Below are 13710 nucleotides of genomic sequence, written 5' to 3'. Positions count from 1 at the left end.
CCTATACTGACGTAAAACAAATGTTCTTTGTAAGTTGTAAAAGAGTATACAAAACTTTCTCAAAGGGGCGGAGCCTTGGACCCAACTTCCAGGCCGGAGTCCATAACTTCCACAGATGGAACAAAAACTACCCCCCACCCCCTTCTCCTCCCGCTCCCCCTTCCCAAGAAAAACATTTCAAAGGTTTAATCATGCATTTATTGACTAAGACCAAATTTAACACTTTAAACATCACTTAGATCACTTGTGGTTCACCCTGCAAGACTTTGTTAAAGAGAAGACGTATGCGTATAAAGGCCACTTACTAAGCCGTCTTACTAACCGGAAGTACTTGAATGATATCAGGAACTTTAGTGTCCGCTCTGATGATGTGTACCTAATATCGTTTCCCAAATCTGGTAAGTCTTATGACTATAGCAGGGTAGTAGCCTTGATTGGACTTTAATTGGAAAAAAATTGGACTTTACGTTTAAATATATGCTCTGCTTTGTTCATTGTTTCACACAGGTAATTGTAGATATAAGGACACGCTAGGGCATTCTGGTGGTAGCCGTGGCCTATAAGGGGGCGGGCGGGCAGAGACATGTTGAATTTAGGTGTAAATTTATTGTTAAGATATGTTATCGTTATTACTTTTTCATACTAAAAAGGGATTTACTTTAAGGGAGGGGGGGGTGGCAACTAATGAGCTGAGTAGGTGGGCCGTGTAGGGGACTTTCCGTTACTTTATTAGCTCTGCCATATTCATTGTTTTACACAGGTAATTGGAGATACAAAAGCACAATCCATTATGACCTCCTAGTATGTTGTTAATATGTTAATAAAATAAGGCCGTGGTATATTCATATTTTGACAGTGTCTCAATATTCTTAGTTAAAAACATAGGGGCACTGATATAGGAGCTAACTATAAAACTGATAGACCTACATGAAACACATGTATCGACGTAAGATTATATATATATATATATATATATATATATATATATATATATATATATATATATATATATATATATATATATATATATATATATATATATATATATATATATATATATATGAACAAATTAAGATTATATAACGACGTAAGATTATATATATATATATATATATATATATGAACAAATTAAGATTATATATATATATATATATATATATATATATATATATATATATATATATGAACAAATTATACTGCTACACTGTTCACGCAGGTTAAATCTTAGGAGCTCTTTACGTTAACTTAGTCTGTTATTATAACAAAACTGTAAAAACCAAAACAAACTCACGTTCATCGCGATCGTGCATATATCGTGATGAGGGGTTACATCTTATTAATCTTTAGGTTGCATACAATTGACTAATGAACTCAGAAGAAATGACATGAACATTTAATTAACTGAAATAGCGCATACTGTCCAGGTGTTCACATTATCGTATGCCTAATTTCATTTTAGTAAGTGGAAATTCCAGGCGGGCAAGCTGCCCCTCCCCCCAGGCAGACAACGGCCCTATATATTGGAACCGTCTATTGTAGTTGATTGTGCTTCAAGACTAACGATACATACTTCGGGCGAAACAGGTTGGGCTCAGAGTTTTTTCTCCCCGGTTGCCAGACTTTCTGTTACAAATTAAACTAACAGAGACTACGGTCAAATCACAAACAAACACTAAATACGTAACATATTTTACCATATGATATGAATTTTCTCTAAAAATACCCCCCTCCCCCAACTGAAGGTTGACCTTCAATTTACTATGAAATGGAGAAAGGGCGTGGTCCAGCCATGTTCACCCCCCGCCCCCCGCCCAACCATTTGCGCGACACTGTCATTGAAATATCCGAACGAGCTAGTTTGTATACTGTGCAGGAGTTTCAATTAACATACAAAGAGAAAATCGAGCAATATGACATTGCCAATACATTCAAGAAAAAAAAGTTAAAAAACAAGAAGTAGAGTTGCTTTTATTAAGTTACGTTTAGCTTCCTTAAATCTTCAGTGGGTTGTAAACAGTGGTATACAGAGAAGAAACCTTAAAACATGGATCACAGCAATTTGACTTTATCTCTTTTCAAATGTGTATGACTACTGCAGGATTTCAGTGTTCTTTAAAGCACTCACGTAAAGCTATGTATCATCTTAAATGCTTTTCATATTTCATTTACTAGGTACTACGTGGGTCCAACATATAGTGTCTTTAATATTCGACCAAAGCACTTACTCATCGCCAACTCATCTCTGTCGAAAAACTCCCTTCCTTGAGATGCCGCAGAGTTTTACCGAAGACAAGGTAAGTTATGATTATTATACATATTTTATTACATATTATTATACATACATGCATCCACCTATTGTCCACACTTTCCCGTCCTTGACCTTCTGCAGTTTATTCCCTACCCTTAATCTGCTCTTTGTCCCTATTTAGTTTATATCCTACCTCTCCTCCTGTTCATATTTCTTTCTTCTCTCCACCCTTTGTGAACTAATCCTCTTACATCAATCTCTTTTGTGTTCACCATGCTCAGTAACCTGTCTGTATTCTGTGCGTGTATTTGTCCCTTCTGTTACTGTTACTTGTAATTCAGCCTCTGAAGAAGATCCTGATAGGATCGAAAACGACGGGCCAAATTACTTTTACACATTCACTTACACAGGGTCTTTAGTGGATAAGCAGTTTGCTAACAGTTTTGTGTTATTTTAAATTTATATCAAAGGAATGCATGAACAAAAAATATCGTATAAAGTACTTATTTATATTTATTTAATTAGTTACCGTTCTGTGTCATCACATGATTAAACTCAAGCACTTTCCTAAGTTTTCCCGTTTAAAATGTTTATTAAATCTTTGGTCACAAATTAAGAGACCTTTCTCTCATTGGCAGGATGACCCTTGTTAAGTCATACCGTAATTGTGGTGCAGGGCAAATGTTACAAGTGGACAACTACAGTCAAAGCGTGAAAACTTGTTAAATTGAAAGCAAACGAAGTAGTAGGTATGCAGGTCTAACTTATTGTCTGAATACCAGCTGTTGTAGATGGTCGGAGGGACATTGTAAACATATTTCAACAGAGGGATGGGGGGCAGCAACTTTTGGCAACACTTCGAACATTATGTCTCTCCAAGTATACCTGGCATGAACTTATTATTGGTCTATTTTATTGAGTGCAAACCCGTACGGTACTTAGCATTCAAAATTGACTGAAGCCTGAAAAAAAACTTGTAAAGATATATGTACATTATTTTATGGTTTGGACTAGGACAATGCAACACCAGGGAATTATGAAATCGCAAAGGACATGCCCTCACCACGTTTTTTGAAGACTCAGTTACCTATTTCCCTGCTGCCCGAAGAGTTTGACCAGAAGAGACCCAAGGTCATTTACGTGTCCAGAAACCCGAAGGACGTCGCGGTGTCTCTCTACAACTTTTGTAGCTGGTCACCCAACTGGCCGCAGTACAGGGTTTGGTCCGACTTCTTGCATGACTTTTGCAGGGGCGCACGTGAGTAATACTTAACACCGTTAATTCCTCTTGATATAGCAATCGATTAATTATTGTCATCTTTCGTTAATCTAAACCGATTTTGTGAATGGGGGAGGGGGAGGGGAGGGGGAGGGGGAGGGGGAGGGGAGGGGGAGGGGGAGGGGAGGACAGTGAAAGGAGCATAACGATTAACAAAGTTTATTGCCCTTCTCTTCAATTAAATCCTGAGAGATCTTCCACAAATTAGTTTCCCTCACTTTCCAAATATTTTATTATATAATCGAAACCCTTTATTATGGAAAACAATCCCACATCGATCAATCAATTAATATGCTCAGGCTTGATATTTGTATTACAGTCCTCTAATCAGCTTCACGAGTTAGATGAGGAAGGGCGAAAGTTAAACTTTATTTTATTTCTTCATTTTTGTTCCTGATATAATTGACTTTCAGTAGTCAAGACGGACAAATCCAGACTCTCTCAACCATTGTTTGCTCGTTATATATTTTGCAGTTCCACGTGGTCTTTGGTTTGATAGCGTTCTGGACTGGTGGCAACGACGAGATGATGAAAATGTTCTGTTTTTGAAATACGAAGATTTGATCAAGGTAGGTATCAATTTGATCAGTATGATAAGAAAGAGATCAAAGTTAGACGGGGTATGAATCAGTTCAGTCAGTCAATCAATTAGGCAGTCATAGAAGAAAGAAAGACATAATGTATTTGTTTTTCAAAATCCGGATTTTCATGATTAGATTTAGTTTGTTTTCAGGTATTTAAATATAGCACATATTACGTCCCACATCGACAAAATAGTAAAAGATGGGATCGTAAAATACTGAAACGGTGGGAAGAGACTTACACATGAAAGTAAAATGCAGAAAAGACTAGGCCTAGTTAATTTCCAGATTCTGTATATCAGTAACTGAACACACTATATTCTGTACACGAAGACATTTTGGTCAGCCTCAGACTTTCTTGTAAGAAGACCATTTGTATTAATTTTTAATTAGGATACAAAAGGAGCAGTGTGGCGAATTGCTAAGTTTCTTGAACGTCCCTTGACGGAGGAAACTGTTGATAATATTATCACCCATTCAACGTTCAATGCGATGAAGAAACACAAGAAAGTCAATCCAGATTATTTCAAGTCGCCTCACGAACGAGGCCAAAAGCAAAATCGATCTTTCATGAGAAAGGGTAAGTGAAGGAAGCATATGTAGCTATACCATCTTTGGGACGATATTTTTAGGTATTGGATTTGGTGGTTAATATGCCGTACAAGGAGGTGGTGGTGATAAACTGACCGATACGGAATAACCATTCACTCACATGAAAACTACATTGTTACTTCATTCCACCAACCTATCGCACAATCGAAAGGACCTTGAGCACAACATTCAACAAGAGCAAAAAAAAAAAACATTATGTAAATGATTATTGGCCGCCAAAGTGTTGCATGTACGCAGGATTTCTGTGCAGGTGGTGTGTTTATTGACAGACGTAGAACTGTATATTGAAGGAAGTCCTGAAGAAACAAATAAATTTTACAACTAATTGTAGATAACAGGTTGGATTAATTGGTATGTGACATTGCTTAGTCAAGATATTAATCCAACTAAAACTACACCGAGTCAACAGGAGGTTAACTTTCTGTACTTTCAAGAAGAACAGTCAAAAAGTGATCAATCGGCGTGTCCTGTATGGTTTGGACTATACCACGCCATTTGTAAAAGAAGTGAAAAAATGCATGCACTTGATTATAGTCGTAAATGTTACTGTTTGACATTTCTTTCCTAACTGATGGTGTGCGTGTGGGTGTATGTGTGATTAGGCATAAGTAGCTGTATTATTAGTATTATTATTGCTAAGGAGCTCCATGTATTGTATCGAGATTATGACTTGACTGAAAACATTCTGTTTTAATGCTTTCTAACTGTATAGGTCAAGTTGGGGACTGGAGAAACTACTTCACTGTGGCTCAAAATGATGCCTTTGATACCCTTTTCCAAGAAAAGATGGACGGATCTGGACTGTCCTTTGAATTCTCGTTGCCTTGATTAAAATTAGCATCTACTATCTACGGCAGTTTGGCAGTTATTGAATATTTTATTTTTCAAGACATGCTTATGTGTATTCTTCATTTACAATATAATATACACATAAATACATATATATATATACTAGGGTTATACGCCCTCATTAACACTTGCACAAAGCCATTTTATACGCATTCACACACCACTAAAATCACTCTGGTCGAGTGGTACGGACTTCGATCTGTGACACAAAGGTCCGGTGTTCGATTCCTACCTTCGCCTGATGAGTCCCAAACGGACGAAACCGGTTGTGAGGTGGAATTTTTCTGATGTGTTGATCTTTATTAATTTATATATGTATAATTGATATTTAATTGTATTATTGATATACTTAATACGCAACAATTTATGGCAGTAATTGGCACGATTCGCTCCCTTTCGTATTACTGTGAAGTTCTTCAGACCAGTGTCCCTCGACTGATTTGAGTAGGAGATGAACCTTTATATACTGGCTGAAAGTGACTCCCATGAAGGGTGTTACTGGGGTGTATGTGTTTCTGTATATATTCTAATGTATTTCAGATCTGATGCATGGGCAGACATTCTATGGTATCAAATAAATATGTTGATCTTTGACAATCTTATGACAAATATCATGTGTTTCTTATTGAATTTGTGTATAAACCGATTAACTAAATTGAAATGAAGTAAACATATTTGCGCTCATGGGCGGAGATCATTGGGGGGGGGGGGCATGTCCCCAATATTTAAGGTGGGGGATATAGTAGCTAATATCCCTCCTAATATTTTGTGGCTTTTTGTTTGTGGCTATAAATAGAAAATGATGCGTGAGATTATTTATCCAAATCCTATTTGGCGGTGGCTAAAACTTCATCCAACAAAATGACTCGTCGTGCTCGTTTCTGTGACCTGTGACCGTATAGCATGTTGTCACTCGTGATTATTATCATAATGTCTTTACAGTTCTTGTGTATGAGTGTAAGTACGTACAATCATATATGATCCACATCGATATGGGTTCACTGGGTTTCCGTTTGGCCTGTTTCCTACAAGATTTCTAACCGCAGGCGCGAAGCCAAGGGGGGGGGGGCGAAGGGGGAGACCGCCCCCTCGAGCATATTTTTTTTTGGTATTTTTTTATGATATCGAAGGTTTATAGAAGCCGTTATAAGAGATTTTAATATTTGTACACCAATAAATTAACTGTGTCTGAAGTTTTCCCGAAGATTCCCTGACCAACATTCTTCATCATACTTCCCTCTACTCGTGCAATTTTGACAGGTCTTGGATGGGGGTTGGAGGGGGCTTTCTATATTGGTTGTCCATAGATGAAATTTCGTGCAACATTATGGGTATGATTTTAAGTGAATTTATTATTCAAATTCTGAACAAATACCTTGAAAAGTGGGGCTGACGGGTATTGTGGGCCGTTACGTAGAATTACCTATAAAAGCAATGATCCACAGGAGATGCGATGAGGTCGAACATGATGTGTGACTAGGCTGGTGACTATCTTGAAATAGGTTATGGATGGGAAAAAACTATTTGGAAAAACTGGTTCTCAGGCAAAAGTGTACATATGGTTGGTCATTTTAAAGCCCGAGAAGTGCCATTTCCGGTGATATGGGCGGGGGGGGGGGGAGCTATCAAAACCAGAAATTTTCTTGTGCGCTGTGCGCCAACCACTGGTGGCGCTCCGCTTTGATATATATATATATATATATATATATATATATATATATATATATATATATATGTATATATATATGTATATATATATGTATATATATATATATATAAACATATATATATATATACATATATATATATATACATATATATATATATATATAAATATATATATATATATATACAAAATATCACGAAGCACGCGAACCCTTTTGGTGATGAAAGTTGCTACGCCCCTGCACCCAAGCAAATGTCCCCCCCCCCCCCAATATTTGAAACAAATCGCCGCCACTGTTTCAGCTCTAGTCGTAGTTTTAGCTTTAGGGTGAAGTCAACTATTTATATTCCTTCCCTCATTATCCTATTCTCTAGGGCGCCAGTCAGTAAGGTGGGTGGCCCCTTAACATTAAAACAAATTCAGTAGACCAGCATAATTTGTCCATTATCAAGTAAAACAAACAAACGGCAGGAAAAGTCTGGAAGAAATTATCTACCCTGCAGCCCATACGGCGCAAGCTAATAAAACTAACACAATGCATGACCAGATGGCTAAGTATTCTATAATGCTTCTTACACACGATGTGTACGTAATATAGTATCCTGAACTTCCTATTGAATAAGACTACTTTAAAGACGGTTCAAAAATTATATACATTTTCCAGTACTTCTCTAGTACATTTGGGAGTGGCTTTACTGTGAAGATTAAGAACTACAGCGAAGATGGCTGCAAAGGAAGGTAATTCATTGTACTATTATATGCTTACTTTTCATGTTCCTTTTCTATCATTCAAATTATAGGAGGACGGAAAATAGGCCAGCCTTACCTATCTAGAAGAATATCTTTTTCTGTTTTAGTTTTTTCTATACTCACTCTCAATCATGTCTCACAAATATCGTTTATTGGCTATTTTGCATTATGGGAGATCTCTAATTAACTATGTGCATAGTCAAACATATTTATAGAATTGTACAAATGTATCAGACAGTTGAAATTTGCAACGCTAATACCAATCTATATACTATCCTCTCATATCATGCTGGGAAGCACTTGCATTGATAGTATGAACAGTTCCCTAACCCGTTATCTGCTTGAAACAGTATATCCGTAGCACTCATTATGTCAGTAAAATGCTTTGGAATTCAATGACATGAACGTTCAGTATATGAAGACGATGATTATGATTATGCTTAGCAGCAACATTCCCGCCATTTTCAAAAGGCTTATGCATACTAAAGTAACACTTGTATACGGTACTGAAAATGATAAATATTAAGTATTGGTATTCCTGTCAAAAGAAGACATATATTTCTACTTTATTGAGCAGGTGGTGTGTCCATCACGAAACCGGAGGAGGGCAATGCAAGTAACGGAACTGTAGCATACTCCACCGCAAAATCAATATGGCCGTACCTTTATTTGTCTGATATAGCTAATTTTAAGGTCCGCTCTGATGATGTATACTTACTGTCCTACGCTAAATCTGGTACGTACTTGGATCCGTTTCTTATTAGCACACAGAAGACGTATTTGATGATAGCAGTATATAACAGACTTATAGATACAAGAATAACTGTTCTCTAGTTAACCGCAGCAGCTAATTATGCTCGATTGCCAATTTCTAGCAATTTTACCAAAACTACGTGAGAAGGAGCTTTTGTTTTGATGGGAGTAAATCAAACAGGCAAGAAATAGTACTTGTCTAGTTCTCATGTAGCAATAGAGAAATATCATCAAACGAGAGGGAGGAAAGGGGGGGGGGGGGGAGTAGATGCACGTCAGTGGAAGGTGTAAAGGTGTATCGAAAGAAGCTTAGCTACGATTTAACTTACGACTCGGAGCCCAATTTCTGAATTGCCGTTTCATACAGGTACGACGTGGACCGCTAACATCATTTTTCAAGTTCTGGGATGGGATGGAGCATTAACCGAGTCAAGTCATTTATTTCACAAGATCCCACATCTTGAAATGACACAGGGACATGATAAAACAAAGGTAGGAGTGATTTCACAGTCATTTTGAAGGTATGAGAAGCTAGCCGGAAGATCATAAAACCTGCAAGGGATATTCCGGTGGCTGAAGTTGAGAATTTCTGCATTTTCAGGTTGAAAACTAAATCCTTCTAGCACTTGCATGGCGCAAAAATATATATATATTTCTACAAAAATGGTACACTTTGATAAAAAGCTAAATGTTAAGAATATTGACAGCTGAAATATAATTTAATAACTTTTTGTTTTTGGCTTCTATACCAATATTAGTCTATTATTTCATTGCTTTTTACTATGTACAGGCCGCAACAATACCAGGCTTTTATGAAAAAGCCAATGACATGCCATCACCTCGAGTCTTAAAGAGTCACTTCAAGCTAAAGTTTCTTCCACGAGAGATAGAGGAAAAGAGACCAAAACTGATCTATATAGCAAGAAATCCAAAGGATGTTGCGGTTTCTTTCTTCAATTTCACCGCAATGACAAGCAACTGCGAAACCAGCAACGACTGGTCGCGTTTCTTGAACTCGTTTTGCCAAAACACATGTAAGCAATTGATCTGGTTACTAGAAAGAGTTAAGTGTTTATTTTCGATATATGAGTCTACTCTATGTACAGAACAAGCATGAATTATAGATTAGCCGTGATTGTAATAATAAAGCATAACAGTGTTTCAGCATTCTGATTGGCCAAGATAGGTCTGACGAGAGAGGTGTCAGAGGGGCTTATATACCAGATGACAGGTTTCATCCGGAGGGCCTTGGAAAATATCTTTTAAAGAATAGTGTATTCGAAAAATTAACAGATACTTAAAGAAAAATTAATGGCACAAAAAATGGGACCCTGTGACTTAATTGTCTCAGAGGGTTTAGCTCTCGACGCATGTTGCTTTTAACTTTAGTCGTATATTTGTTCTTTTTTGGGGGGGGAGGGGGGTTCCGAAGGGGGAAACTATTGAGTTACTCTTGACGATCATGCAAAATTGTGACGGGACCTCGGATTGCAAAGTCGGCAATGACCATTACGCGGTTTGCAAAATCGTTAATTACTATTACCGTTGGATTAGTCCAACACGACAGCATACATAAACACTGTACAGGTAGAATATAAATTATCAAAGGAATATTAAAATTGTACTTGTTACTAATGTGTAGTTAACATGTCATTAAAATGTTAAAATATGTTGCGTTTGATACAGAAATTTAGTAACCCCCTAGACAATAGTCCATATCTACTGAAGGTTTGGTTGGTACCATTATGTTGATAGGGGTCACGAAGTTGGCTCTAAATAAACACAAAACTATAGTGGAAATATATCTATAACGAAACTAACTGCTTGCACGACAGAAGACGCATAGGAACACGTGTCTTTTATTATGTATTCTGAAATAAAGTTCTTCTTCGGCTTCTTCAAACATGTATATTACATGTCAACTTATGCATTACGAGTAGAACCCCTGTGACAAATCTTACGCGGTACAGTTGCGATGTCATCTGCGAATTAATCAGGTCTATGCATGCTAAGTTTTTCAATACCGCCCTCACTTCTCTCAGGTAACATTTTATACTTTGTTTTCTGTTTTTGTCAAAGGATTAAGAAAGTTCTTAACTGCTAACAGAGGGTGAAAAGTCATGCGCGAAAATGCGTATATACATTGTTTTAAGCTTTGGCAAGTTAAGTGATATTTTAGATGCAACAACACTTGGATTAGATGAACCATACCTTGGGTGATATTACAACGGCCTGTGTAATGGTCAACAGGTAACAACACTGTGCGTATCTCAAGTCTGCTTCTGACCAGACATAATTCATCTTTGGTCAAAAAGGAAAACTGCAAGGTGGGTCAGCGGACAGCTTCACTGGCCTTGTCTCTTCCTCTTTGCATGACCTTCATGATAATAACACAGAGTATGTTGTGCAAGCAAATTAAAACATAACATCACTACCAAATAACATGAAACTGTTTCTGTCCGACCTATTTTCGGCGATGGCCGGCGGTTAATTTACGGCTGTATATACGCTAGACTTCCAAAAGTACAGAACGCACGATAAACAGTATATCGTCTGCTCCTTTGTCAAAGAGCCAACTCTTTTACAGATGGGTGCACCTAAGTATAACAGAGTGCATTGCAAAAGAGAAAAATGCTTCTTATTCAAATTAGTAATGTATGCTAAGCATGTGTTGTAGACATTTAAAGGTGTTAAGGTTGTAAGAATGAAAGGAATGCGCAATATATAGACATTTAACAGATACCTTAAAAAATTTACCTTTTACGATATTGCTTGTTCTAATGTTTAGCAGGATAATCAATTTAATCCATCCTGAATCAATGTAGTCTTATAGCTATACACACATAGCCTATATTGTTGACATAAACAATGGAATAGCCCATACGTCACCCTATCGATATGCTTGTTGGTCCATTGACCTAGTGGTACAGAATGGAGTGATGTTTGCAAGAAGTAGCAAACTTTGTTTTCTTTATACGAAATACTTCAAAAAGCGAAATCGATTATTTCTAATTTTAGAATTTTATTATATGACATTCATTTCAAGCACCACTGGGTCCATGGTTCGATCACGTGACAACTTTCTGGCAGTACAGACAGAATCACGAAAACATCTTATATCTAAAGTACGAAGACATGCACAAGGTATGATACTAGAATTTGTAATATGGGGATGCTAGTGGCTGGGAGGGGGTTTGGTGGGGAGAGGATGCTGGTGGGTTAGGAATTGCTGGTGGGCACGGGGGGGGGGGGGGGTGGGGCTGGGATTTCAGGAAAGGACCACGATGATTGACCGTCCAGGGCATCTTCAAATATGATGATGGGAGGCTACGATAGCGTTAGTGTCTACGTGCATATTCGTTAGTGCGTGATGCGGGGAAGGGGTGTGGGGAACCTTAATATGATATGGATTGACGCGACATTCATCTGTTACAATAGATGAACACATTCAATGTAGTCCTACGCATAACTGATATACTAGTTTAATGCAGCATATTCTGAAGAGATTTTCGTATTGATGAATTGCTAAAATTGTGACATTCCATACGTAGCAAAACGTAAAAAAAGTTGATAAGTTTACTGTTTGTAAAATTTAAACCTAGCTATTTGCAATAAAACCCCGCTACGCTGATGGACGTACAAGACCGATATAAGGAAAATATTACAGATAATTATTAGGATATACAAAACTCTGGTTACAGACCCCCACCCCCTCTTCCCCCTCTCCAGTTTTAATTTATTCTCCGACCCAAACCACAACCATTATGTCTCCTGTGCAGAACTTATTTGACACTGTGGCGAGGATCGCAGATTTCCTAGAGCACCCTCTCCGCAAAGACGCAATTGAAGCAATAGTCAACAAGTCCTCTTTTCATGCAATGAAGAACAACCCTAGTGTTAATCCTGATCTTACCATTCCTTGCTACGCCAAAGGAGTGCAAGACAGAAAATCATTTTTGCGAAAAGGTAAGTACTAATTAGTACCAAATAAAATTACAGGTTAAACTTGGACTCCTGAGGACACAAAATTTAAATTGACTCTGTTGTAGCCAGCTCATAAACAACATTTCTATCTAATCATTTCAACATGTATGTACATGTTGTGAGAATTGACTATTTTAAGCATCGCAGGCTAATCAATAAAATTGGATGGACTATATTTAGTCTAGCACACATATACATCATCAAGTCAGCTCCTTAAAAAGCAGAATTGATTACACAATATATACAAATCAAGTAATTAATTGTATACCAACCTAACTAATTGATGGCGAAATAAGAATTCATTATTTGCTCAGTTTGTCTTGTCTTATAAATAGATCATTTCTTCTCCTCCTATCGGGAAAATGGAAAAGTTGTATCTCAAAACTATGAAGTCCCTCACCATCTTGCAAAAGTAATTTTGTTTCGTAAGCTAATTGGCTTTCTTTGTTTTTATTTATATCGGACTTTATGAGATCACGTTTCCTCTTTGTGTAACGCGAATTGCAGGTAAAGTTGGCGATTGGAAAAATTACTTTTCTGTGGCTCAGAATGAAGCATTCGATGCACTCTATGAGGAGAAAATGAAAGATTTGGACCTGACCTTTGACTTTACATTGTAGCTGTCCTCGCGTATCGCAGTACCACACACGACTTCATGAGGTTACATGTCTTCCGTCGGTCACTGAATATATCTTTCTTTGCTGATAATTTCATCGAAGATGCAACACTGGGTGGATCGAAAAATGCATACCATCTCGTATGATTCGTAATATTAATTAATTATTCAAACGAAATTTCAATAACTTCAAAAGAGCGGCTAGCAATTAGTCGATACAACGAACCGATGCAGCTCTCCGGGAAACGGTTATTTGTTCTCAGAACACAATTCGTTTCTTTCTAGGGTCTTGTACCGCTATAAAAGCTACAGTATAGGCATGCATATTCCTTCAAGAAAACCTTAATAAATTCTTAATAAGCAACAATATGA

The 13710-nt window shown here is 37.3% G+C and overlaps 1 protein-coding gene across 1 annotated transcript in view; it reads left to right on the top strand.

Moving 5' to 3' along the window:
- Positions 1 to 13710, top strand: part of LOC139959176 (uncharacterized) — a 14375-nt gene extending 665 nt beyond the window's left edge. The window contains exons 2-13 of the mRNA XM_071956775.1: positions 240 to 398; positions 2173 to 2294; positions 3263 to 3506; positions 4002 to 4096; positions 4502 to 4688; positions 5433 to 5546; positions 8563 to 8721; positions 9106 to 9230; positions 9529 to 9772; positions 11785 to 11882; positions 12518 to 12704; positions 13230 to 13710. Of these exons, the coding sequence (XP_071812876.1) occupies positions 240 to 398; positions 2173 to 2294; positions 3263 to 3506; positions 4002 to 4096; positions 4502 to 4688; positions 5433 to 5546; positions 8563 to 8721; positions 9106 to 9230; positions 9529 to 9772; positions 11785 to 11882; positions 12518 to 12704; positions 13230 to 13342 (1847 nt within the window). The 3' untranslated portion in view covers positions 13343 to 13710. The remainder of the gene's footprint in view (positions 1 to 239; positions 399 to 2172; positions 2295 to 3262; positions 3507 to 4001; positions 4097 to 4501; positions 4689 to 5432; positions 5547 to 8562; positions 8722 to 9105; positions 9231 to 9528; positions 9773 to 11784; positions 11883 to 12517; positions 12705 to 13229) is intronic.

Source organism: Apostichopus japonicus, chromosome 18 (genome assembly GCF_037975245.1).
Source record: "Apostichopus japonicus isolate 1M-3 chromosome 18, ASM3797524v1, whole genome shotgun sequence".
Classification (NCBI taxonomy): domain Eukaryota; kingdom Metazoa; phylum Echinodermata; class Holothuroidea; order Aspidochirotida; family Stichopodidae; genus Apostichopus; species Apostichopus japonicus.
Note: the sequence above shows the minus strand (reverse complement) of the source record. Positions and strands in the feature narration are given on the sequence as shown.